The 26,041-nt window shown below is 52.4% G+C and overlaps 1 protein-coding gene and 1 long non-coding RNA gene across 16 annotated transcripts in view; one reads left to right on the top strand and one right to left on the bottom strand.

Moving 5' to 3' along the window:
- Positions 1 to 708: 708 nt before the first annotated feature.
- RUFY1 (RUN and FYVE domain containing 1) overlaps positions 709 to 26,041 on the bottom strand; it is a 65,920-nt gene continuing 40,587 nt past the window's right edge. For 11 of the 15 annotated variants that reach the window (XM_045395053.2, XM_065547142.1, XM_073994984.1 and 8 more), the window contains 8 exons: positions 25,515 to 25,682; positions 16,039 to 16,136; positions 13,672 to 13,791; positions 11,725 to 11,854; positions 8,664 to 8,758; positions 4,644 to 4,692; positions 2,909 to 2,986; positions 709 to 1,330 (listed from right to left, as the gene is read on the bottom strand). In XM_045395053.2, coding sequence (XP_045250988.2) covers positions 1,187 to 1,330; positions 2,909 to 2,986; positions 4,644 to 4,692; positions 8,664 to 8,758; positions 11,725 to 11,854; positions 13,672 to 13,791; positions 16,039 to 16,136; positions 25,515 to 25,682 — 882 coding nt within the window. In that variant the 3' untranslated portion in view covers positions 709 to 1,186. Of the gene's footprint in view, positions 1,331 to 2,908; positions 3,437 to 4,643; positions 4,693 to 8,663; positions 8,759 to 10,724; positions 11,112 to 11,724; positions 11,855 to 13,671; positions 13,792 to 16,038; positions 16,137 to 25,514; positions 25,683 to 26,041 lie in introns of those variants that run through there. The other 4 variants (XR_012414467.1, XR_012414466.1, XM_073994977.1 and 1 more) reach the window with 2 other exon arrangements.
- LOC141407112 (uncharacterized) lies at positions 7,992 to 10,565 on the top strand. The gene is made up of 3 exons (XR_012414469.1): positions 7,992 to 8,275; positions 8,386 to 8,586; positions 10,003 to 10,565. It is a non-coding gene; the product is annotated as an uncharacterized lncRNA (long non-coding RNA).

Raw genomic sequence — 26,041 nt, 5'->3', positions numbered from 1 at the left:
CTAACAGGGTTGGAAACCTGCTAGGACATGGCTTTGGAGAAGTCTGGCTGCACAGTCCTAAGCTGTATAGAGCGGTTGGAGGGAGGGAGGGAGGGAGGGAGCGGCAGAGGAGGAAACTCAGTCGAGGGTGCCATGCAAGCATCTACCAGGGCTGACCAGGTCGTGGGGGAGCCCAGAGGAGGGGTGCGATCCTGAGGCCTGCATTTGGTGAGGGTAGGGAGCCTGCGGGAAGGGAAGGTAGGGTCCTGGACAAGGTGCACGTATAGAAGGTGAAGGATGAGGTCTAGCAGACTGACTCTTGGCTGTCTGGACTTGACCGGAAGAGAGCCCCAGGCCATTGGCTGTTTGGGGGTAGGGGCCTCCGAGGGAGGGACTGGAAGCCAGTCCTAGCACTGCATTTGAAATGTAAAAAATGACTGCCTGCCAAGTGCTTTTCCACAGGTGTCTCCATCTGTAACCTGTCCAACTCCCAATCATGTATGTGAACTACTCTTGCACTTTGGTGACAGGCTTGGGGTCACTTCCTCTGCCTGTTGGTGGCAGGCTGCCCCTGCAAACTGCCCTTGGCCCACCAGGCACAGCCCTGCAGGCTCTGGGGCAGCACCGGCAGCCTCTTGCTTACACTGGGCTCGGGCACGAGGGGTGCGGAGGCCTCCTCCGGTGCGGTGGCTCTTTGGAAGTTGACAGGAGCTTCTGCATGCGCCAGAGTGAAAAATAAATGATTTTATTGCCGGACCAACGATAGGTAGTCACAAGGGCATGAAATGGCAGATTTCTTGACTGAAGCAGAGAAGGCACAGACAGACCCCATGTGTGTCAAACGCTGTACACGAGTCAGGTTTTCAGAAGGGAGGTGGGAGAGGGAAAGTACTCACTAGCAGAACTGAACTGCTGTAAAACAGGTTAAATTCTTTGAAAAGTGAAAAATGATAGTAGCAAAATCATGACGTTGTATCTGAACCAGAGCCGTAAGATGGAAGTTTCCATCCAGAGGAGTTAATTCCGAACGAATCACGGCACGGTGAGAGCTGCTGGTTCTGGCACACTGTCTTCTGGAGTGCCAGTGGCCGGGCGAGAAGTTTGATTCTTTCCTTCGATTCTCTTGGGAAAGAACACAATTCCCAAGCCCCTGGAGACCCACAGGGTTTGGCGCTGTCCGCGAGGCTGTGCTCCCGAGGACAGACACTCAGGAGGCTGTGGAGGAGCAGCGCTGCAGGAGCAGGGTGTGGCAGCCGTCGCACACTCGCACTGGCTTGGGGTAGGAGGGCAGGGCCAGCTCGTTGCTGGAGCAGGTGTTGCAGAAGATGTGGCCACAGTTCCGGCAGTGGTGCTAGAGGACGGGAAGAAGGCAGTCACAGGACACCCAGGGAAAAGCCATCCACACACCCTCCCTGCTTCCTAACTCAGAAGTGCATTTGTTTGGAATGGGTTTTTTTTTTTTTTTTTTTTTTTTTTGAGACGGAGTCTCGCTCTGTCGCCCAGACCGCGCCCGGCTGATTTTTGTATTTTTATTAGAGACGGGGTTTCACCGTGTTAGCCAGGATGGTCTCGATCTCCTGACCTCGTGATCCGCCCGTCTCGGCCTCCCAAAGTGCTGGGATTACAGGCGTGAGCCGCCGCGCCTGGCCTGGAATGGGTTCTGTTTCTGTGGAGTGGTGAGGGCTGTGTGCAAAGGGTTTTTTTTTAAATTTGAGACAGTCTCGCTCTGTCGCCCAGGCTGGAGTGCAGTGGCATGATCTGGGCTCACTGCAAGCCCCACCTCCTGGGTTCACACCATTCTCATGCCTCAGCCTCCCGAGTAGCTGGGACTACAGGCGCCGCCACCTCACCCGGCTAATCTTTTGTATTTTTAGTAGAGACGGGGTTCACGGTGTTAGCCAGGATGGTCTCGATCTCCTGACCTTGTGATCCGCCCACCTTGGCCTCCCAAAGTGCTGGGATTACAGGCGTGAGCCACCGTGCCCGGCCTAAGGGTCTTAAGACAAAAAGTTTACTTTTGCTGTACTTCATCATTAAGCCAGCCAGCTATGGGAAGAGTCTGCTTTGTTCTCTTTGCTGCATTCCAAGGGGGTGGGAGTGGGTCTTCCCCTTTCTAAACAGGTTCCCTAGGTGCCTGATAAGACACCGAGATGAGCACCTGAGCAGCCTCTGCTTTTGTGGTTCCACAGATGGGAACAGCCAGGCCTTGTAGATATATGTGATCTCAGGCAGCCTCAGGCCGTGGTTTCTAGCTCTGAGCTTACTGCAAGGCACTGCCTGAAACTCGGGGTGGGGAGTGGGGGTGGCTGAGGCTTCCTCTTTTCCAGAGCTAGGCTGTTGATGGGAACAGACAGAACATGGCGGTGGCAGTGTTTCTTTTAGCTCCCAGTTTTGCTTATATCCAACTCTTCCCCTACCTAGCTGGTCTTGGTGAGGCTATTAATAAGGCCCTAGACCCAAGGGTGAGCCTAGGACCTTGTTTCCAGAACCTAAAAGACAGGGACAAGCACCCTGCCTAGATCACCAGTGATTTTTGGTGACCTGCTGCCCTGTAGGTTCCCCATAGATTCTGTTTTTGCCTAAGTTGGGCCAGATTTCGGTCCTGCCGCACACAGAGAATTTTCAATGACAATCCCCTAGAGCAGCTCGGCACAAGGAGCCCCATCTCCCCCCAAATCATTGTCAATTCCTGCAAGGATGTGCTGGAGACCAGGGGCCTGTGACTGGCCAAGGCCTCCCAGAAAGAGGGTGCCGGGATGGAAAGCCATCTGCACAGGCAAGCAGGAGAGGCGGGGCCGCCCATCTGCCAGCCAGGGAGCAGTCACAGGGCAGTGCGCCTGGTGTGATGCGGGCTTCTGGAACCAGAGAAAGCGGAATCTCAGCGGGCAAGGACCCAGGGCACTGGGAGGGTGGGCGGAGCCCCACATACCTTTCTCCGGGAAATGGAGAACTCCTTCTCACACTGCCGACAGTGTGTCGCTTCGTCATCTTTCAGCCAGGCGTGGCCCTGAGGAGGAGAGGACATCCTAGAATCCACTTCCTGTCTAAGCCCCTGATGAGTGCGTAGCTGTGTTCTGGCTGCATCCATTGTCCCTCATAGCACCTGTTTCCTAGTGAGGCACTGTTTCTTCTCCATCAGATGTGGCCTCACAGCACTGTCATCAACGGGCCCTTGCCCGGTCTGGCTGCAGCCAGGATTCCTGTGTCCTAGCTCCACGCTTCACCTCCTGGCCTCTGCAGGCTGCCCCGGGGCCTCAAGGCAGTCTCCAGCGTCCGCTCACTCAGGCACACCCCCACTTTCCATCAGTTCCCTTTGGCTGAAGTAAGCAGAGTGAGCTTCTGGTGCCTGCAACCCTAGACCCTGCCTGAGACACTGGTCGAAGGGACTAGCTGAACTGGCAGGCGCGGCAGAAGGGCCAAGTCTGAGGGAGACTGGGACACCTGCTGACGCTGATCCCTGTGGAGAGACAGGTGGTGATGGACAGCGGGCACTGCATCCCACAGGCCTGAGGAAGCGCTTCTCCTTGCGGGCCAAAGCCTTGATTCCCGAACAGCCCTGGGGAGCAGATGGACTCCATTCCACAGGGGAGGCGGCTGAGGCTTTGAAAGGTGGCTCTTGGGAGGGCTTTCTCAGGGAGCAGCACCTGTGATTTATTCAGGCTTAGGGACTGGGGCGTTCCAGGAGTCAAAGGCATGAGGTACTTTTCTGGCCTATTAGCATCTGCTGGATGTGATCTTCTTGCTGACAGATCCTCATAGACTGAGCTAGAGTCACACACCCTTGGGGCTGCCAGTGTGTGCCCAGGACGTTCATCCTGACATCAAAGAGCTCTGGCGGCTCTAGAGTCCTGTTTCATGATTTTTACCCTCCCTCTGATACTGTGAAACTGATGTTACCTAGAAGTCCAGGCTGCTGTTAGTTGCTGCCCCTGACCTGACACTTGGAAGTTAGATGCCCAGAGACATTAGGGCCCCTGCTCTGCACCACGTGGGAGAGTGTGGAAAGGGGCTGCTTTTGCATCGCTGCCACGGCACAGCTGAGGCCGAAGGGTGGACGCTCCTGCAGGCAAGGCCATCTTGCAGGCCAGGCTGCCGTGCCCCTGAATGTCTGCCTCCTCTCCCACACGCTCCGCCCTGCAGCTCAGCCTGGCACCTGCACCAGGCCACCCGCAAGCTCCTGCTCTTCAGTGGAATGTGTTATTCTGCCCTCCCCACAAGGGTGTGGAAACCTGGCCCAACTCAGGGCTTGGCTTGAGTGGTCCTTAGCCATGGCACAGGGCACTGCGGTGGGGCTGGCTGGCCTCTGGCCCCTCGCTTCAACAGAAGGGCCTGTTTTTCACTGTTTAAAGATACCTGCGGGTCTCTCCTCTCTGCCACCTGCTTCCCCCTTTAGGAAGACCCATCAGGCCTATTTTCAAAGCACAGCTGATGGCAGAAGAACTGGAGGCAGAAGACCTAGGTTCAGCTTTGGCCCTGCCACCTGTCAGCATCCCTCAGCTGAGGGACACGTTTCTGAGCAGCGTCTGGCTTCTCTGTAAATATGTCATCACCACCACTGCTTCGACCACACGCTCTCATCTGACTGTTGGGATACTTAAACGTACGAGCACACAGGCCATCAGCACAAGCTGACGGCGAAGAAGTGGTTCTTAGCAAGCCAGTACCTTCAGTGCCTGGTTCACTTCTTTTATATCTTCCATCTTCAGCTTGGACCTAAGGAAGAAAAGGCCATTTGACAGCAGTGAGAGAGAGTGAGGCTCTGACTCCCTAACACAGCTGGCTCTCATGACTAGCTTTGTGAAGATACCGGACTTGTGAGGAGACCCAGAGCATGGGTTGTTAAAATGCCTTCCGCCTCTGTACAATCCCAGAGTCGCCTCATCACACTGGCTCCCGTCTGCTGGGGGCTGCGGCTGAGCCTGGGACTGCACCCGGCACAAGAACACACTGCTTAGCCTGCAGGGGCTCAAACAGACTCTGAGGGAGGCTGAGGCGAGAGGATGGCCTGAGGCCAGAAGTCCAAGACCTGGCCCTGTTCTGCGCTGGTCTCTCCCGCTGTCCCCAGCAGGAACCTGAGTCTGCAGCCTCTCCCCGGCCTCCAGTCTGCTGCCTGCTGTCTGGAAGGGGCAGGCTGAGAGGGCACAGCCATTTGTTCTTGCTCCATTCTTGTGTCAGAACAATTCCTTTGTTTACGTAAGAGACAGGACTGAACACGGTTTAAATTGGCAGAACTAAACCAAATAAAATGAGGCAGTTTATGCGATTTGGGGAAACAGTGTGATCTTTTTTTTTTTTTTGAGACAGGGTCTTGCTATATTGCCCAGGCTGGAATGCAGTGATGCAATCATGGCTCACTGCAGCCTCAACCTCCTGGGCTCAAGTGATTCTCCCAAGTAGCTGGGACTACAGGTGCGAGCCATCATGCCTGGCTAATTTTTGTATTTTTTTGTAGAGGTGGGGTTTTGCCATGTTGCCCAGGCTGGTCTTGAACTCCGGACCTCAAGTGATCTGCCTGCCTTAGCCTCCCAAAGTGCTGGGATTATGGGCTGAAGCGTTTCTTTTTTTTTTTTTTTTTTTGAGATGGAGTCTTGCTGAGTTGCCCAGGCTGCAGTGCAGTGGTGTGATCTCGGCTCACTGCAACCTCTGCTTCCTGGGTTCAAGCGATTCTCCTGCCTCAGCTTCCCAAGTAGATGGGATGACAGGCGCCTGACACCATGCCCATCTTATTTTCTTGTACTTTTACTACAGACGGGGTTTCACCATATTGGCCTGGCTGGTCTTGAACTCCTGATCTCAAGTGATCCACCTGCCTCGGCCTCCCAAAGTGCTGGGATTACAGGCGTGAGCCCCCACGCCCAGCCTGGTCTGAGCCTTTGTTAAAAACTGAGATCAGTCTGAACTATCATCAGATTAGACTAATCAAAGTGAGAAAATGGCAGGTCTCTGGGAAACACACACTAGACTTCTAAGGGAGGGATTAGAAAACAGCATCAGGGCATTTAGAGAAATCCCTGTGGCTTTTACTAAAGATTGGGAGGCAGCTCCTTCCCTTCCTGGTCCGGCTGCAGACACAGGAAATAGGCCAGCAGATTGACAGGATCAGAACAGGCTGCCCAGATGGACAGACCTTGGGAAGCCAGGTCAAGATGGCAAACTGAACATACAAGAACTCTGGGAAACACAATTTAGGAAGAATCCAGATGTTCCCAAGATAATGAAACTGGAAAACTGTTCCTGTAGCTAATGTAGGGTCTGCGAAGAGGCTTTGCCGTCTGTCATCCGGCACAGGCTTGCAAGAGGAAGAAGCGAAGAGGAGAGAGCACAAAAGCAGCTCCTCAGGTAGCCCTGTCTGGGTTTGCATACACCTGATGCTGTCACACGCACAGCACTTGCTGGGAGGGAGTGGTGGCCAGGCAGCTCACACTGGAATTCGGAAGCTAGGGTAGCCGGTAGTGCCAGGCAGCCACTAAGTGCAACAATACATTTTTGTGTTTGTTTTTGAGACAGAGTTTCGCTCTTGTCGCCCAGGCTGGAGTGCAATGGTGCGATCTCGGCTCCCTGCAACCTCTGCCTCCCAGGTTCAAGCGATTCCCCTGCCTCAGCCTCCCCCGTGGCTGGGATTACAGGCGCACTCCAGCACGCCTGGCTAATTTTATATTTTTAGTAGAGACGGGGCTTCTCCACGTTGGTCAGGCTGGTCTCGAACTCCCAACCTCAGGTGATATGCCCACCTCGGCCACCCAAAATGCTGGGATTACAGGCATGAGCCACCACACCTGGCCACAAAGATACATTTTAAAGATCAGAGACCATCCACAGTTTCGAGGTCTATGGTCACTAGGAGGGGACCTGTGACACTGCCTTGCCATCCATCCAATGTAAAGAGGAAAACACTGGCTGCAAACCCCAGAAGCCAGCTCCACGCCCGCCCCTGTTCCACGTCTGCTTCTGGTGAGTGCTCCTGGGATGCCCTCACAGCTGGCCTGTGCTCTTGAGCATGGGGACAGACACTGGGCCTTGCGTCGCTCAAGGAGCTCCCTGGGGGTTGGGGAGGAACAGGGGCCACAGCATGGCAAGTTGACAGGCCAGACGAGAGCAGCACAGGGCACTCAGCTGAGCGGGTGGCAGGCAGGGCGGAGGGTGGGAGGGGAGGGAGCAGTGGCCATGGGCTAATGTAGAGAGGTAAGGGGCGCAGGATAGATGGCGAGTGGCCAGCACCTGCATCTGGGAGTGGGCAGACTGCATTCCCACCACAGACATCAGATTCCTTGACTAGCTATTTTTTTTTTTTTTTTTTTTTTGAGACGGATTCTCACTTTTGTTGCCCAGACTGGAGTGCAGTGGCACAATTGTGGCTCACTGCAACCTCTGCCCCCCGGGTTCAAGCGATTCTACTGTCTCGGCCTCCCGAGTAGCTGGGATTACAGGTGCCCCACCACCACGCCTGGCTAATTTTTGTATTTTTAGTAGAGACGGGGTTTCACCATGTTGGCCAGGCTGGCCTCGAACTCCTGACCTCAGGTTGGTCTCCCAAAGTGCTGGGATTACAGGTGTGAGCCACCATACCCGGCCTATTTTCTTAATACTACTAGACTCTACACCTTTCCAGACTGCAAGAAAAATTCTAAGGCTGCACGCATCTATACCCCAGTGTGTTTCGAGCTGATTCTCATTTTGATCTCCATGTGTGGACCTTTTCCGGTCAAATATATGCAGTGCTGGGCCTGAGCCCAGGCTGTGCTGAGGCTGTGAGCCCCATCTCCTTGGTCATGGTGCTTATGGCAGGCATGGGTACTCGGGAGCAGAGTCAACCTTGGGTGACCTTGGGAGCTATGCAGAAAGAAGAGGGACTTTGTTCCTCTGATAGATGGCCTTGCTGACGGCTGTTTTGCCCCTGAAGGGTCCAGACCCACCTGTGAGGTAGACAGGATAGCAGAGGTGGGAAACAGAACCCGATTCCTGATGGCTTCTTTTGCTTAAGCTACTTTGAGTTGGATTTCTGTTACTTGCAGCCGTGAGGCCTGACTCGAGGAGAAAAGGCTACCCACTATGTTGAAAATGCAAAATCATCACACAAATGGACAAGCTCCACAATCCGAAGTGTGATACACCCCAAGGCCCAGGTGTCCACAGCAACGTGTCCAGACTGGGACACCAAGGAGGGGCGCTGTCAAGTCAGAGGACAGCAGAACTACCAGGGTCTGTGCCCATCAGCATCTGTAGCAGACAGACAGACAGGCTCCGGCGGCTGCTGTGGCCAGTTCCCCAAAGGAAGGGGCTGTGCTGCCCAAGGCCGGTGAGTGCACCTCTACCGGGCCAGGCTTCCATTCTCAAACCCGCCACGCTCCCTCTGGCCTGACTGTAGACTGACCAAGCAATCCTCTCATTGCCCATCTGTTCCCTAAGGCCCTGGATACGAAGCTAAGGAATAGGAGTGTCCTGGTCACTAGGAATGAGTGCGCTTGATGAATTAACTAAGAGCTGACTGACATCCCCAGGGGGTTAGCAGGAATCAGTGCTTGGTCCCCCTGAGGCCTGGCTTTCTGAGAGCTCATCCGTGAACAGTGGACGGGGCTCCTAAACGGCCCACCCTCCTTTCGCCAGAAGGTAGGTTTGGGGCCCGAGGGGTGTGCCGGGTAGACTGGTGTGCCTGCAGCGGCAGACGAGGGGAGTGGGGCTCTTACTGGCTGAGGTGCAGGCCCATTTCCTGGAGGGCTTGCTCCTGCTCCTCGCAGATCTTCTGCAGCTCTGCCTTCTCGTCCTGAAGCTCCTGCAACTCCTAAAATGAACAAACCAACCAGACGCTGACGGAGGATTCATGGGCCTTTTTAAAAATTTTTTTATTTTTTTGAGACGGAGTCTCGCTCTCTCGCCAGGCTGGAGTGCAGTGGCACCATCTTGGCTCACTGTAACCTCTGCCTCCTGGGTTCAAGCGATTCTCCTGCCTCAGCCTCCCAAGTAGCTGGAACTACAGGTGCCCGCCACCATGCCCTGCTAATTTTTGTATTTTTAGTAGAGATAGGGTTTCACCATGTTAGCCAGGATAGCCTTGAACTCCTGACCTTGTGATCTACCTGCCTTGGCCTCCCAAAGTGCTGGGATTACAGGCATGAGCCACTGCACCAGCCTTTTTTTTTTTTTTTTTTTTAAAGATTTAGCAACCAGAGCAACAAGCAGATCAGAATGTTTTTCAATAGCAAAAGGCGGCTGGGCACAGTGGCTTATGCCTGTACTTCCAGCACTTTGGGAGGCTGGGGCAGGTGGGTTACCTGAGGTCAGGAGTTTGAGGCCAACCTGGCCAACATGGTGCAAACCTGTCTCCACTAAAAATACAGAAATTAGCTGGGTGTGGTGGGCACCTGTAATCCCAGCTACTTGGGAGGCTGAGGCAGGAGAATTGCTTGAACTGGGGAGGCGGAGGTTGTGGTGAGCCGAGATCGTGCTACTGCACTCCAGCCTGGGCGACAGAGTGGGACTCCGTCTCAAAAAAAAAGCAAAATGTAGTCCTGTGTTAATGTCATTCAAGATTATTTCTTGCTAGCTTCCTCTCGACACCGGGCAGCTCGAAGGCAGGCACTGTACGCGGGCTCTGCAGCTGGGACAGAGACATGGGACAGGACAGTGACATTCATCAGCCACATTAAAAACAGTTACCCTCGGCCGGGCACAGGGCTCACACCTGTAATCCCAGCACTGGGAGGCTGAGGCGGGCGGATCACCTGAGGTCAGGCATTCAACACCAGCCTGGCCAACATGGCGAAACCCCTCCTTTAGTAAAAATACAAAAATTAGCAGGGCGTGGTGGCACATGCCTGTAATCCCAGCTACTCGGGAGGCTGAGGCAGGAGAATCGCTTGAACTGGGGAGGCGGAGGTTGCAGTGAGCTGAGATCGCGCCACTGCACTCCAGCCTGGGCGACAGAGTGAGACTCTGTCTCAAAGAAAAAAAAAGTTACCCTCATGGGACAAATGAGGCTTTGCCTATTTGAGCTTCTTTTTAAAAGATAAACTTTTTACAAAACAGATTGCTATCTCAAAAAATCTAAAGAAGAACTGTGCACAAAAATCACACGAAGCTTGCATCAGCAAAGACTAGTTTGAAAGGTGGTTTCCTGTTCAACTCTGAAAAAGCTGCTTTTTTGGAAAGCACTGGTCAAGGATGATGAAGGCGGTGACTTGGGACCTCATTTCATGGCTAGACCACCTGGGGGCTGGCTGGACCACATGAGGAGCCCTGCATGGAGCAGAATCCCAGGGGACAACGGCACTGACACCTGGGGCCAGTGCACCTTGAGCCAGTCTGGTAAGGCCAGGATGGAGACCCAGAGAGTAACTGGGGTTTCTGGGACCACGGGGGACGGCGGTGGAGCTTAGGCCCGAGCGGCGGGGTAGCTCCCCGCACACCCTGTGCCTAGCCTCTGCTTCTGTGTACATGCTTGCAAGGCACGCTGTGGCTTAACTGGGGATACTAGACATTGTTTTGTTCCTATTGTTGGGGCGGGCTGTAATTGTGTGATTCGAATCTTTTGACCAAAGCATTTTGAAGCAGAATAAAGGAGGTGTGCCCCGTGACGAGGCAGAACTTTCTGAAAGTCCTCTTCTGCCCTGCACTTCCTCCGTTCCACTCTCCAAGCCTGACCTGGCTCTTGAGGAAGCTCTCCCTTCCCCGACAACTCCAGGCACTTTCCGATGGAAATCAAAAGGGCCTTTTCTAACTCTCTCGAGTCGCTCAGTGGTGTCCATTACCGTGTTCAACGCCACAAAATCCAGGTCCAGAAGCCAGCCAGCCCTGGGCCCCTCCTGGGAAGGTGCTGAGGGAAGCCTGCTTTGGGCTCCGCTGTGCCGCAGTGCTCGGCAGTGCAGGGGCCTGAGAGGAGGGCACACCATCCCCACACGGGAGGAGCCCCACAGCGCCCCAGGCCGCAGTCAGCCCGTCCAGGACTCAGAGCCGCCTCCTCTCTGGGAAAAGTCGATGGTTTTACATTAGGGCGAATGTTCCACACGGCCTCGGAGCTTCCTGGGAGGTCTCGTTCCACAGCCAGACAGTGAAGGCCTCCCGGACCCCACTTCTCTCGCCCTCTGAAGCCCACCGCATCCAGGCCATGCCTCCAAGTGAGAGGGTCCTCCAGGGGACTGAGGGGAGGGGGCAGTGGAGGGCTGGGGTCAGTTTGCTTCCCAGGGATGACCCGACCCTGGGCAGTGGCTGAGGTAAGGACTGCCATGTGCTGGGAGATGTTGACTGGCTCCTCCCAGCTTCCTCTCCTGCAAGCCTGCCACTCACTCTCCACACAGGAACCAACGACCGTCCGCAAACGAAACGGATCCTGTCCCTCCACCAGCTTCCCACTGTGCTCAAAACAAAACCCACGTTCCTTCCCCTGGCTCCCAGGGCCCACGAAGGGCTTCCTGCCGCCTGCCGCCGAGGCCTCCCCTTTGCTCCTCACACTCCTGGCTGCTCCTGCAGCCTCTGCCCAAGCGCTGCTTTGTACGGCAACTCACTGGAGCCTCTGCTCACCGGTCGCTCCCTCCCCAGGCCCCTGGCACACGGGTGAGGACACTGTTCTGCTTTATTCTCTTCATGGCACTCGCCTCTATCTGAGCTGGCCAGCAGGCTTAGTGATTTATTTGTCTTCGCTCCTAAAATAGGAGCCCCTAACAGCCTCCCCACGCCCTGGAGCCCCCACACACAGGGTGCGGGGAGAGGAGCCTGCCAGAGGCTCTCCCGCCCCAGGAGGGCCCACCTCACCTTTTTCAATCCTTCCACTTGTTGTAGCTCCGTCCTGAGTAGAGAGGAAGTGTCTTTCTCGCGCTGTAATTCGCGCTGAAGAGCCTGTCTGTGCTCTTTTTCTGATTTCAGTTCTTTCTCTAGGCTTGAGCTGTTTCCATAAAACAAACTTGAGTTAGTCTCGTGGGAGATCTTCATGGAGGACCGACAACCCTACACACTGCCCAGGAAACGGGAGTCTCTGAATTGCCACTTGAGCACTGAAACCCTTTGGCAAGGCTTTCCTCTCCCCCAGGGTCACCTGCCCGTCCGCAGGAAAGAGCAGGAGCCAGGGAGAGAAAAGCCTGCAGGGCCATACTCGACTCTTCCGCAGGAGAGAAGGGAGAGAGCTCTGAACACTTGGACCACAGAAGAGAGCGCGCCCCTGACGTGGAGACCTGAGGAAAGGAAGTTCAAAATTCCTTCTTTCCTTTCCCTGAGACAGGGTCTAGCTCTGTCATCCCAGCTGGAGCGCAGTGGCGCAACCTCAGCTCACTGCAGCCTCAACCTCCTGGGCTCGAGTGATCCTCCCACCGCAGCTTCCCGAGGTGCAGAGATTACAGGCATGAGCCACCGCACTGGCCAATTCATTCTGCTTTCGTTTTTTTGAGACGGAGTCTTGCTCTGTCGCCCAGGCTGGAGTGCAGTGGTGTGATCTTGGCTCACTGCAACCTCTGCCTCCCAGGTTCAAGTGATTCTCCTGCCTCAGCCTCCCGAGTAGCTGGGATTACAGGCACATGCCACCATGCCCAGCTAATTTTTTGTATTTTTACTAGAGATGGCATTTCACCATGTTGGCCAGGCTGGCCTTGAACTCCTGACCTCGTGATCTCCCTGCCCCGGCCTCCCAGATGCTGGGATTACAGGCGTGAGCCACCGTGCCCGGCCTCATTCTGCTTTCTATAACCTATGGCCAGACTCACGATGGAGAACCCTGGAGGGAGAAGAGGCCAGGAGTGAGCCCCGGCCTGAACCTGACTCCTCCCCTGTGCCCGCTGAGTGGCCCTGGGGGCCCTGCTGGACCCCTGGAGTCTGCTCTCTCCCTGTGGGAATAAACATGTCTCTTCTCTCTCTTCTCCCAACATCAGGCTTTTAATCTGCCACATACACTATCTCAAAACATCTACAGGCCACGCACGGCGGCTCACACCTGTAATCCCAGCACTTTGGGAGGCCGAGACGGGCGGATCACGAGGTCAGGAGATCAAGACCATCCTGGCTAACACAGTGAAACCCCGTCTCTACTAAAAATACAAAAACTTAGCCGGGCGAGGTGGCAGGCGCCTGTAGTCCCAGCTACTTGGGAGGCTGAGGCAGGAGAATGGCGTAAACCCGGGAGGCGGAGCTTGCAGTGAGCTGAGATCCGGCCACTGCACTCCAGCCTGGGTGACAGAGCCAGACTCCGTCTCAAAAAAAAAAAAAAAAAAACTAGCTGGGCGAGGTGGCGGGGGCCTGTAGTCCCAGCTACTCAGGAGGCTGAGGCAGGAGAATGGCGTGAACCCCGGATGTGGAGCTTGCAGTGAGCTGAGATCTGGCCACTGCACTCCAGCCTGGGTGACAGAACGAGACTCCGTCTCAAAAAAAAAAAAAAAAAATCTGTAGACGAACTGTGCACAAAATCATATGAAGCTTCCGTCAGCAAAGGGTAGGTGAAAGGTGGCTTTCTGCTCAACACTGACACATGGTTGTTTCTTTTTAGAAAGGGTGGTTAAGGGTGATAAAGGCTGTGACCTGGGACCATGGTCTGAGCGTGGCCAGACCTTCTGGGGGTGAGCTGGACCACGTGAGTCGTCCTGTGGGGAGGGAGCTCCCTAGGGGTAACATACGAACGCTGCAGGGGTGAGTGCTGAAGCAGGACACTACTTGCCCCCAGTTCTTCCCAGTCCCTCCTGAGCCACACCCAGCCCAGGCTCCCTGCAGGGCCCCTACCATTGCTCGTGCAGCTGGGAGAGCTGCCGCTGCAGGGCGCTGATCCTCCCGCCCAGCTCCTGCTGCAGCTTGTGGCTCCGCTCCTCGGCCCCCTGCCTCGCCCGCTCCGAGTGCTGCAACCTGGATGCGACACCAGCAAGAGTACAAATGAAGCAAATCTTTGTAAGGAAAGGATGACTTTTGCTGGCTGAAATTCTTTCTTAAAATTAACACACAGTAAAATTAGCTCTTGTGAGTTTTAACACACGGAGAGTCAGCTCCACCACACTCAGGAACAGGACAGCCCCACCACTCCCAAAACCCCCCAGTGCTGCCGTCCGGAGCCACACAATCTCCCCACCTCAGCCCCTGGCAGCCACTCATCTGTTCTGCAACAATATGGCTTTGGCTTTTTGAGAATGTAATCTAAATGTGATTATACGTTATATAACCTTGAGACTGGCTTTTTCTCAGAATAATGTCGCTGAGATCAGTCCAAGTTTCTGTGTATGTCAGTGGTTCATTCCTTTTGTTTCCTCTCTGAACATTCTCAAAGGGCAGTGGTTCATTCCTTTGTATGGCTGAGCTGTATCTCACTGCACAGATTACCACCTTCTTTATCCATTCACCCAATGCAGAACACGGGGACTGCTTCTAGTTTTTGGCAGTTATGAACAGAGCTGCTATAAACATATGTACTGGTTTTGGTGTAGACGTAAGTTTCATTTCTATTTGGATTACATGGTAAGAGGACGTTTAGCTTCTTGAGAAACTGTTTTCCTAAGTGGTTGCACCATTTTGCATTCCTACCAATAACGTATGAGAGATCCATTAACTCTGTGTCCTCATCAGCACTTGGTGTTGTCATTAAAGAAACTGTAGCTGGCCAGGCGCGGTGGCTCACGCCTGTAATCCCAGCACTTTGGGAGGCCAGGGCGGGCAGATCACCTGAGGTCGGGAGTTCGAGACCAGCCTGATCAACATGGAGAAACCCATCTCTACAAAAATACAAAATTAGCTGGGCGTGGTGGCACATGCCTGTAATCCCAGCTACTCGGGAGGCTGAGGCAGGAGAATCTCTTGAACCTGGGAGGTAGAGACTGCGGTGAGCTGAGATCGTGCCACTGCACTCCAGCCTGGGTGACAAGAGCGAAACTCTGGCTCAAAAAAATTAAACACACACACACAAAACAAAAAAAGAAACCACAGCTGTCCTAACAGATGTGTGGTGGGATGGCGCCACTCATTTCTCTGATGGCCCATGGTCTGAACATCATCTCGTGTACTTTTCTGCTGTCCAGATGTTCTCTGTGATGAAGTATCTGTTCAAGTCTTTTGCCCCCCAATTTTTTTTGGTTTGTTTTGAGATGAAGTTTCTTTCTTGTTGCCCTGGCTGGAGTGCGATGGCATGATCTTGGCTCACTGCAACCTCCGCCTCCCAGGTTCAAGCGATTCTTCTGCCACAGCGTCCCAAGCAGCTGGGATTACAGGCATGCACCACTACACCCAGCAAATGTTTGTATTTTTAGTGGAGACGGGGTTTCACCATGTTGGCCAGGCTGGTCTTGAACGCCTGGCCTCAGGCGATCCACCCGCCTCAGCCTCCCAAAGTGCTGGGATTACAGGTGTGAGCCACTGTGCCAAGCTTGTGCCCATTTTTCAATTGGATTGACTGTTTACTGCTGAGCTTTGAGAGTTTTTTTTTTTTTTTTGAGACGGAGTCTTGCTCTGTCACCCAGGCTGGAGTGCAGTGGCGTGATCTCGGCTCACTGCAACCTCCCCCTCCCAGGTTCAAGCGATTCTCCTGCCTCAGCCTCCCGAGTAGCTGGAACTACAGGTGCCCATCACCACACCTGGCTAATTTTTTGTATTTTTAGTAGAGACGGGGTTTAACTGTGTTAGCCAGGATGGTCTCAATCTCCTGACCTTGTAATCTGCCTGCCTCGGCCTCCCAAAGTGCTAGGATTACAGGCATGAGCCACTGTGCCTGGCTTTTTTTTTTTTTTTTTGGAGACAGAGTCTCTTCCTGTTGGCCAGGCTGGAGTGCAATGGCACGATCTCAGCTCATTGCAACCTCTGCCTCCTGGGTTCAAGCAATTCTCTTGCCTCAGCCTCCCAAGAAGCTGGGATTACAAGCGTACGCCACCACGCCTGGCTAATTTTTTGTATTTTTAGTAGAGACAGGGTTTCACCATGTTGGCCAGCCTGGTCTTGAACTCCTGACCTCAGGTGATACACCGGCCTCAGCCTCCCAAAGTGTTGGGATTACAGGCGTGAGCCACCGCGCCCAGCCCCTGCCCTGCACTTTGGAGAGGAACTCTGAATAAGTTCCAGGCCCAGGGAATGCTTGGCACCTTCCAGAGAGTATCTGCAGGCGGAAGTGATTACCTTTCTTCCATTTGTTTCATGCTGGACATAACTTGGTTGGTTTTTCCTTCAAAGGATGTGATGGCTTCATTCTTCTGCTGCAAACTGCTCTCTGCATTCTACAAAAGCAAAGGAGGGGTTCATACTCTGCCTGTCCCGCATCCTTGCGCCTGCTCGGGATTACAAACGGGGCTTATTTGTTAACCTTGTACCTTTGTGGCACTTTCAACAGTATTCTGCTAATCACTGCTCTTCCCCACACCCCTGGAAGACAAACGGACTCGAGGCTCTCAGTTTTGTCAGCAGAAGGAAAGGTAGAGAGGGAGGTCCTGGAGTCTTTGCTCATTTTTGACAGCGTATTCCAGAGTCGGGTCAGGCTCAGTGTTCCCCAGCTGTCCCCACGTGCCAGGCACATCCACTGGTTCATCTGAGCCCTGAAGGTTCTCAAGGAAGATGCTCTCACCCCACTTTTCCCACCGAGAAACTCAGAGGAAAGCGACTGATAAAGGTTAAGAGCAAATGAGGGGTGGAACTGGGTTCGCACCCACATCTGTGTGATTTTCTCTAAGTACAGCTTTTAGCCATGACAGACACAGAGCGGCCAGGAGCGGGCACCGTGTGTTCCTGTGTGTTTACAAGAGACACCCCAGGCCGGGCGCGGTGGCTCAAGCCTGTAATCCCAGCACTTTGGGAGGCCGAGACGGGCGGATCACGAGGTCAGGAGATAGAGACCATCCTGGCTAACACAGTGAAACCCCGTCTCTACTAAAAATACAAGAAAATTAGCCGGGCGAGGTGGCGGGCGCCTGTAGTCCCAGCTACTCGGGAGGCTGAGGCAGAAGAATGGCGTGAACTCGGGGGGGGCGGAGCTTGCAGTGAGCCGAGATCGCGCCACTGCACTCCAGCCTGGGGCACAGAGCAAGACTCTGTCTCAAAAAAAAAAACAAACAAGAGACACCCTTAAAAAGCCAGAAGACAGGCCGGACACGGTGGCTCACGCCTGTAATCCCAGCACTTTGGGAGGCCAAGGCGGGCGGATCACCTGAGGTCAGGAGTTCGAGACTAGCCTGGCCAGCATCGTGAAGCCCCATCTCTACTAAAAATACAAAATGTAGCTAGGCATGGTGGCAGATGCCTATAATCCCAGCTACTCCGGAGGCTGAGGCAGAATTGCTTGAGCCCAGGAGACGGAGGTTGCAGTGAGCCTAGACTGTGCCACTGCACTCCAGCCTGGCCAACAGCGTGAGACTCTGTCTCAAAGAAAAAAAAAAGCAAAAAAAGAGCCTGAAGACAAAAGTCCTAATAAATTCATGAAAAATAACATACGGAGGCTGGGCACATGTGGCTCACGCCTGTAATCTCAGCACTTTGGGAGGCCAGGCGGGCAGATCATGAGGTCAGGAGATCGAGACCATCCTGGCTAACATGGTGAAACTCCGTCTCTACTAAAAATACAAAAAAATTAGCCAGGCGTAGTGGCGGGCGCCTGTAGTCCCAGCTACTCAGGAGGCTGAGGCAGGAGAATGGCATGAACCCAGGAGGCAGAGCTTGCAGTGAGCCGAGATCGCGCCACTGCACTCCAGCCTGGGCGACAGAGCAAGACTCCGTCTCAAAAAAAACCAACCAACCAAACAAACAAAAAAAAACCATAAAGACTGTATTCTCTGATCTTAATGTAATAAAATCAGACATTAATAACAAAAGAACAGCTAGAAACACCTCGTATCTGGAAACTAAATAGCATATTACTAGAAACGATTGAGCTAAAAAAAAGAGAAATTATGGGCTGGGCGCAGTGGCCCACACCTGTAATCCCAGCACTTTGGGAGGCCAAGGCAGGTGGATCACGAGGTCAGGAGATCGAGACCATCCTGATCAACATGATGAAACTCCATCTCTACTAAAAATACAAAAATTAGCTGGGTGTGGTGGTGGCGGGCGCCTGTAGTCCCAGCTACTCAGGAGGCTGAGGCAGGAGAATCGCCTGAACCCGGGAGGCAGAGGTTTCAGGGAGCCAAGATTGCGCCACTGCACTCCAGCCTGGGTGACAGAGAGTCCGTCTCAAAAAAAAAAGGGAAATTATGAAATACTTAGAGCTAAAAGACAATGCAAACACCATATGATACTTCACTGCACTGAACATGGCACTGAGTCTAGGAAACACCATAATTTCATACACCACTGAGAAAGGAAAAAGCTGCTGATTGAAACAGGATGTACCATCTTGACTAAAAGCTGCATCTCAATTTCCGAGATGCTAAAATGGGGAAAATGGGCTTCTGCAATGATGAAATACTTCAGTCACAATTTGGAAGACGCAGCTAAACTAGTTCTTGTGGGCAATTTTCAACTTTAAAGAAATTTTTTAAGGAAACGGCGACAAAACTAACGCAGTAAGTGTGCATTTCAGAAGCTGAAAATGAGCTACAGAGCAAACCCAAATAAAGCAAGTAGAACACAAAGGTGAGGGTGAGCTGTTCCAGTCACACTACTGACACCAGCTATGTGGGTTTTCCACACCAACCAATTCTGACACTAACTGGACGTCCTACAATTCAATTCGGATACTACTGTAACTACTCAGGGTCAGTGTAGACTCCACAGTTAGGAAGGGCTCAGTCCCACAAGACTGGCCCCCTGAGCCACCAGCTGGGAGCCCTAGATGGCCACTGTATTTCTGACCAGGCAGCTGTACACTGGGGCTTCCCATGAGCCCCTCCTCGGCTTTGCTAGAACGGCTCACAGAGCTCAGGAAGGCACTTGACTTACAATTACTGGTTTATTATAAAGGAATGGCCAAATGGAAGAGACGCACAGGGTAAGGGATGGGGGAACGGGTGCAGAGCTTCCGCACCCTCTTTGGATATACCACCCTCCCAGCACCTTGCTGGGCTCGTCAGGCCAGCAGCTCTCCGAACCCTGTGGTTTGGGGTTTTTAGGGAGGTCTCATTATGGAGTCACGACTGATGAAATCATTGATCACTGGTGATTAGCTCAATCTTCAGTCCGTCACCCCTACCTCCTGGGGTGGGGCTGAAAAGTTCTAGGTCTGTAATCATGCTTTGTCTTTCAGGGGACCATGACTATCCTAACGTTACCCAGAAGCCCCAGCTACCAGCTGTCAGCATACAAAAGACAGTCTTTCACTCTAGAGCATCCAAGGGTTTAGGAAGCTGCGTACCAGGAACCAGGGGCAGAGACCAAACATATATTTCTTGTTATGCCAAAGTAGAAATCAATTAAGTATGGAACAACAGTAAAGCATATTAGAATAGGCCGGGCGCTGTGGCTCACGCCTGTAATCCCAGCACTTTGGGAGGGCAAGGCGGGTGGATCACCTGAGGTCAGGAGTTCAAGACTAGCCTGGCCAACATGGTGAAACCCCATCTCCACTAAAATACAAAAAGTAGCTGGGCGTGGTGGTGCACACCTGTAATCCCACCTACTCGGGAGGCTGAGGCAGGAGAATTGCTTGAACCTGGGGGTTGGAGGTTGCAGTGAGCTGAGGTCATGCCACTGCACTCTAGCCTGGGTGACAGAGCAAGACTGTCTCAAAAAAAAAAAAAAAACCCAAAAAACAAAAACAAAATCAAAAACAGAAAAACATTAGGATAAAAAAGTTGCTTTTTCGGGAAGTTTTTGTTTGTTTGGTTTTTGAGACGGAGTCTCACTCTATCGCCTAGGCTGGAGTGCAGTGGTGCGATCTCGGCTGACTGTAACCTCCACCTCCCAGGTTCAAGCAATTCTCCTGCCTCAGCCTCCCGAGTAGCTGGGCTTACAGACATGCACCACCATGTCCGGCTAATTTTCGTATTTTTAGTAGAGATGGGGTTTCACCATGTTGGCCAGGCTGGTCTCGAACTCCTGAGCTCATGATCTGCCAGCCTTGGCCTCCCAAAGTATTGGGATTATAGGCATGAGCCACCGCGCCTGGCCGGGAAGATTATTAAAAGAGACATACCTTTGGTAAGACTCAATAAGGAAGAAAGGCAGAAAATGCAACTAAAAATGCTGAATGAAAGAGATTTCAAAATTTTGTAAAAGAATATTACAGTCTGGGCTCGGAGGCTCATGCCTGTAATCTCAGCACTTTGAGAGGACAAGGTGGGAGAATCGCTTGAGCTCAGGAGTTTGAGACCAGCCTGGGCAACATGGTGAGACTCCAGTCTCTATTCAAAAAAAGGCTGGGCACGGTGGCTCATGTCTGCAATCCCAGCACTATGGGAGACCAAGGAGGGCAGATCACCTGAGCTCAGGAGTTCGAGACCAGCCTGGGCAACACAGTGACACTCCAGTCTCTATTGGAAAAAAAAAAAGGCTGGGAGTGGTGGCTCATGTCTATAATCCCAGCACTATGGGAGACTGAGGAGGGCAGATCACCTGAGCTCAGGAGTTAGAGACCAGCCTGGCTAACACAGTGAAACCCCATCTCTACCCAAAACACAAAAATTAGCTGGGCATGGTGGCGTATGTCTGTAATCCTAGCTACTCAGGAGGCTGAGGCACGAGAATCGCTTGAACCTGGGAGGCGGAGGTTGCAGTGAGCCCAGATCACACCATTGCACTCTAGCCTGGGAGACAAGAGTGAAACTCTGTCTCAAAAAAAAAAAAGAGATTATGACTGACTCAACCATCTGCATTGGAAGCCCAATGGGGAAAAAGGGTTTGAAGTGAAAACAAGATGATACGATCATAGCAGTAGCAGAGGTCTCTTGGTGTGTGGTGCTTCCCAAATGAAAACGCACCATATTGGGCCAGGTGTGGCAGCTCACACCTGCAATCACAGTACTTTGGGAGGCTGAGGCAGGCAGACTGCTTGAGCCCTGGAGTTCAAGATCAGCCCGGGAAACATGGCCAAATCCTATCTCCACCAAAAATACAAAAATTAGCCGGGCGTGGTGGCATGTGCCTATGGTCCCAGCTACATGGGAGGCTGAAGCAGAACTGCTTGAACCCGGGAGGCAGAGGTTACAGTGACTTGAGATCCCACCACTGTACTCCAGCCTGGCAACAAAGCCAGACCCTGTCTCAAAATAAATAAATAAATAAAAAATAAAAAATAAAACTGACCATATGCGGCACTGACTTGGGAGGCAGGGGTGGGTGTTGTCAAAGTAGATACTGGCAGCTGGAAAGCTGGTGATCCCTGTTAGCTATGGCAAAGCGCTGGGTACAGCTGTCACTTGCCTAAGCTTGGCAAACAGCACCGGCCAGCAGTGCCAGAACGCATAGAAAGAGCTGCAGGAGTCAGTCTAGTGCACGTTGGCTATCCTGCTGTCTGAACAAGGCGCTGTGAGGAAGGGCCGTGCGCAGGTGGAAGTCAGCTGGCTGGTGCAGAAAGACGCACAGGAATAAAGAGGCCAAAGGTAGGGACTTCACAGAACCAGAAACGTCAACTGCTTTTGGACCCTAAAATAGACAAGACTAAGAATAGCAACGAAGGCGCTATAGAACAGCCCTGCAGTGAAGATCAGATCAAAGGTGCTTCTCTCACACCTAAATCTGTTGTTTCAGATGATTGGTCATTAAAGTGACAGAGGGAGGAGAAAGGAAGAGACATACATACACAGACATACACAGACACACACAGACACACACACACCCAAAGAAGCAAAAGCAGTAAGGCAGGAACAAGAACTGAGTTGAGTTCAGGGAGGAACTCTGGTCGCTGACACACAGACCAAGGGGAAATGAACTGAAAAGAGACTGCGACTGAGGCAACTGCCTTGTCAAAGACATCAAGTCTGATCTGAAAAACACCTGTGACCGATCCCCACTACAACCGCCAGGCTGGCCAAGAGATACCTGGAAGAAGCTGCTCGAAAAAGCTGCGCAGGCTCTGAGGAGGGCATGCTCTGAGCCCCCTTCAGATGTGGCCATAGATGACGGCGGACCTCTGAGGGGCTGTGGGGTCAGCTGATCAAGAAATTCCCTCAAAGGCAGAACCAGTGTGGCCAGGCATGCTAAGAAATGGGGCCGGCGACTGCTGTGTGTCTCCCTTTTCCACACGGGCACTTCCCCTATGTGTGTCTTGTTTCTCCTCCACCGTTTCATGCTGGGGGTGACAGGCTAACGTGAGGAAGATGCTGGCCTTCTGGGCCACGGGTCCCGTGGCCTGCTGGAGAGGGCCACACATCAGCCAGGGACTGCAGACTTGAAGAGGATGCAGGGTCCAGGCGGGATGTCACGGCAGTTCCCGTGGGCCAACTCTGGCAGAGACAAAGATCCGTCTACCAACATCACTCCTCCCCTTCAGTGGGCTTGTAGCTCCGGAAAAAAGGAGCTCCCAGGTCCCCCTCAGACCCACGTGGGCCACTGGTGACAACCCCTTCCTACGGAACTGACTGGACGCCTGTGTGCAACTTCTGTCTCACTGCCTGAGAGGAGGTCCCGGCTCTGGACTTTGGTTTTTCCACCACCTTGCAATGGCAGGAATGGTGACAACCAGAGTGGCCTGGAGAGCTGGGGCCCCGAATGACTGCGGGGAACAAAACTGCTAGCCTGAAATGCCCATCTTGCAACCATTACATAACAGAAATACAAATTCCCATATAAATTCCCATATACATAACACACCCATATATATATGTGTGTGTGTGCGTGTATGTATGTGTTTTTCTTTTTTCATCGCCTTCAAGAATAGAATCAAATTTCCATACTTTTAAGTCACTCTATTTTGGGGTCTGCTAAATTCTCACAGCAGATTAGTTTCCCCTAACGAACACATATTTACATTATGTCTATTTACTAACCAACATCAGAAGAAAACATTAAAAAATTAAAATAGATGGCCAGGCGCGGCGACTCGTGCCTGAAATCCTGGCACTTTGGGAGGCTGAGGTGGGCAGATCACGAGGTCAGGAGATTGAGACTAGCCTGGCCAACGCAGTGAAATCGCGTCTCTACTAAAAATACAAAAATTCGGCTAGGCGTGGTGGCTCAAGCCTGTAATCCCAGCACTTTGGGAGGCCGAGACGGGCGGATCACGAGGTCAGGAGATCGAGACCATCCTGGCTAACACGGTGAAACCCTGTCTCTACTAAAAAATACAAAAAACTAGCCGGGCGAGGTGGCGGGCACCTGTAGTCCCAGCTACTCGGGAGGCTGAGGTAGGAGAATGGCATAAACCCGGGAGGCAGAGCGTGCAGTGAGCTGAGATCCAGCCACTGCACTCCAGCCTGGGCGACAGAGTGAGACTCCGTCTCAAGGAAAAAAAATTAAAAAAAAAAATACAAAAATTAGCTGGGCGTGGTGTTGCGTGCCTGTGCTCCTAGCTACTCAGGAGGCTGAGGCAGGAGAATCGCTTGAACCTGGGACGCAGACGTTGCAGTGAGCCGAGATCGCGCCACTGCACTCCAGCCTGGGTGACAGAGTGAGACTCCATCTTAGAAAAAAAAAAAGATGATTTATCAGGAGGCTGAAACTATTTTCTTCCTATTTTTTCCTTCCTTTTTTTTCTTTTGAGATGGAGTCTTGCTCTGTCACCAGGCTGAAGTGTAAGTAGCATAGTCTCGGCTCACTGCAACCTCTGACTCCCCGGTTCAAGTGATTCCCCCACCTTGGCCTCCTGAGTAGCTGGGATTACAGGCACACGCCACCACACCCAGCTAATTTTTTTGTATTTTTAATAGAGACGGGGTTTCACCATGTTGGCCAGGATGGTCTCGATCTCCTGACCTTGTGATCTGCCTGCCTCGGCCTCCCAAAGTGCTGAGATTACAGGCGTGAGCCACCGTGCCCAGCCTTTCTTCCTTCAATTTTTTTTTTTGTAATGACTGCGGAAGAGATGCAAATTCTTCCTTTCTTCTTTTGTTTTACTTCAATTGTTATTGTTACTATTATAATCGTAATTTTTTTTTTTTTTAGCCAGAGTCTCGCTCTGTCCCCCAGGCTGGAGTGCAGTGGCACGAGCCACAACCTCCACCTCCCAGGTTCAAGGGATTCTCCTGCCTCAGCCTCCCGAGTAGCTGGGATTACAGGCCTGCACCACCATGCCCGGCTAATTTTGTATTTTTAGTAGAGATGGGGTTTTCCATGTTGGTCAGGCTGGTCTCAAACTCCCGACCTCAGGCGATCCGCCCGCCTGGCCTCCCAAAGTGCTGGGATTACAGGCGTGAGCCACCGTGACCGGCTGATTAATAGTTTTAAAAAGACAGGAAAAAATAACAGTTTATTATTGCTGTCTCATACTATCTGTGACACAGATGTTACAGGAAGTAAGAATGAAGCTATATCCATGGAAAATGAAATGGGACTGTTTTGGCAAGAAAATAGGAACCAAAATGTCAAAAGTTTTGAGAAAGATGTAGAATGGTCCCCTTCTGAGGAGCTTCTGAGGAATAAAAGCTTTCTAATTTTTAGATACTGTTTTTCTTTTCCTTTTTTTTTTTTTTTTTTGAGATGGAATCTCGCTCTGTCACCCAGGCTAGAGTGCAGTGGCGTGACCTCGGCTCACTGCAACCTCTGTCTCCCAGGTTTAAGGGATTCTCCTGCCTCAGCCTCCCAAGTAGCTGGGATTACAGGCGCCTGCCACCACCCCCAGTTAATTTTTTGTATTTTTAGTAGAGATGGGATTTCACTATGTTGACCAGACTGGTCTCGAACACCTGATCTCGTGATCTGCCTGCCTTGGCCTCCCAAAGTGCTGGGATTACAGGCGTGAGCCACTGTGCCTGGCCTAGATGCTGTTTTTCAAACTCTGGCATGATTGGTTCTGTCTGGGACAGTTCCCCTGGACCACCCTGAAATGACACAGGAGAGGCAACCAGCTACCTATGTGGCCCAGAACACTCAGAAACATTATCTTAACGGCAAGTTTGAAAAGCCAATACTAAATAACTTTTTTTTTGAGTCGGAGTCTTGCTCTGTCACCCAGGCTGGAAGTGCAATGGCATGATTTCGGCTCACTGCAACCTCTGTCTCCTGGGTTCAAGCAATTCTCCTGCCTCAGCGTTCTGAGTATCTGGGATTAGAGGTGCCCGCCACAATGCCTGGCTAATTTTTGTACTTTTAGTAGAGACAGGGTTTCACCATGTTGGCCAGGCTGGTCTCGAACTCCTGACATCGTGATCTGCCCGCCTCGGCCTCCCAAAGTGCTGGCATTACAGGCGTGAGCCACCGTGCCCGGCCCTAAATGACATCTTTAATTCACTCCTCCATGCTTGGTGTAAACAGTAAATCGTTGAAATAGAAGGAAACAGACAGTGGAGAGACAGCGAAGGTGGATGGACAAAGTTTGGGTTTGGGTTAAAAACACCCACGTCTCCCCTTATGAGCTGTCACCAGGGGCATGTGATTTAGTGACTTGGCTCTGCCTTGTCACTTACATTTCCCCCCATTTCTCAGGGACTGCCATGAGGATCGAAATCATAATAGGAGCAGGTCTGACACATACGCGGGGCTCTACGTGTCTTCTCGCTCATTCTGTAAGAAGAATGACACAAGACTGACGAGCAGCAGAAACCAGGATGTGCTAGGCACACAAAGCCAACTCCCACCTGAGCTTTGTGAAACATCTGTAAATTAATCGCTTTGACTTCTTCCAGCTGCTGGCGGAGGGCAACTAGTGTGTCCTGCTTCTCGTGGGTGTCCTTCTCCAGTAACTTCATTGCAATTTCCATTTCGGTTTTCATTCCAATTTGTAACTCCAGTTCTTTTTCCAGTTCCTTAAAAGGATATTTACAAGGAAAATGTTATTAAAATAGATCACAGAAATGTATTTAACTGGGGTTGAATCTCAAGTAGTGCTTAAAATACAAACTGAAGCCTGGGTGTGGCTCATGGTTGTAATCCTCAGCACTTTGGGAGGCTGAGGCGGGCGGATCGTTTGAGGCCAGGAATTCGGGACCAGCCTGGCCAGCATGGTGAAACCCCGTCTCTACTAAAAATACAAAAATTAGCTGGGTGTGGTGGTGGGCACCTGTAATCCCAGCTACTCAGGAGGCTGAGGCAGGAGGATTGCTTGAATCCGGGAGGCGGAGATTGCAGTGAGCCGAGATCACACCACCATCGTACTCCAGCCTGG

This window comes from Macaca fascicularis, chromosome 6 (assembly GCF_037993035.2).
Source record: "Macaca fascicularis isolate 582-1 chromosome 6, T2T-MFA8v1.1".
Taxonomy (NCBI): domain Eukaryota; kingdom Metazoa; phylum Chordata; class Mammalia; order Primates; family Cercopithecidae; genus Macaca; species Macaca fascicularis.
This window is presented reverse-complemented; position numbering and strand designations above follow the sequence as displayed.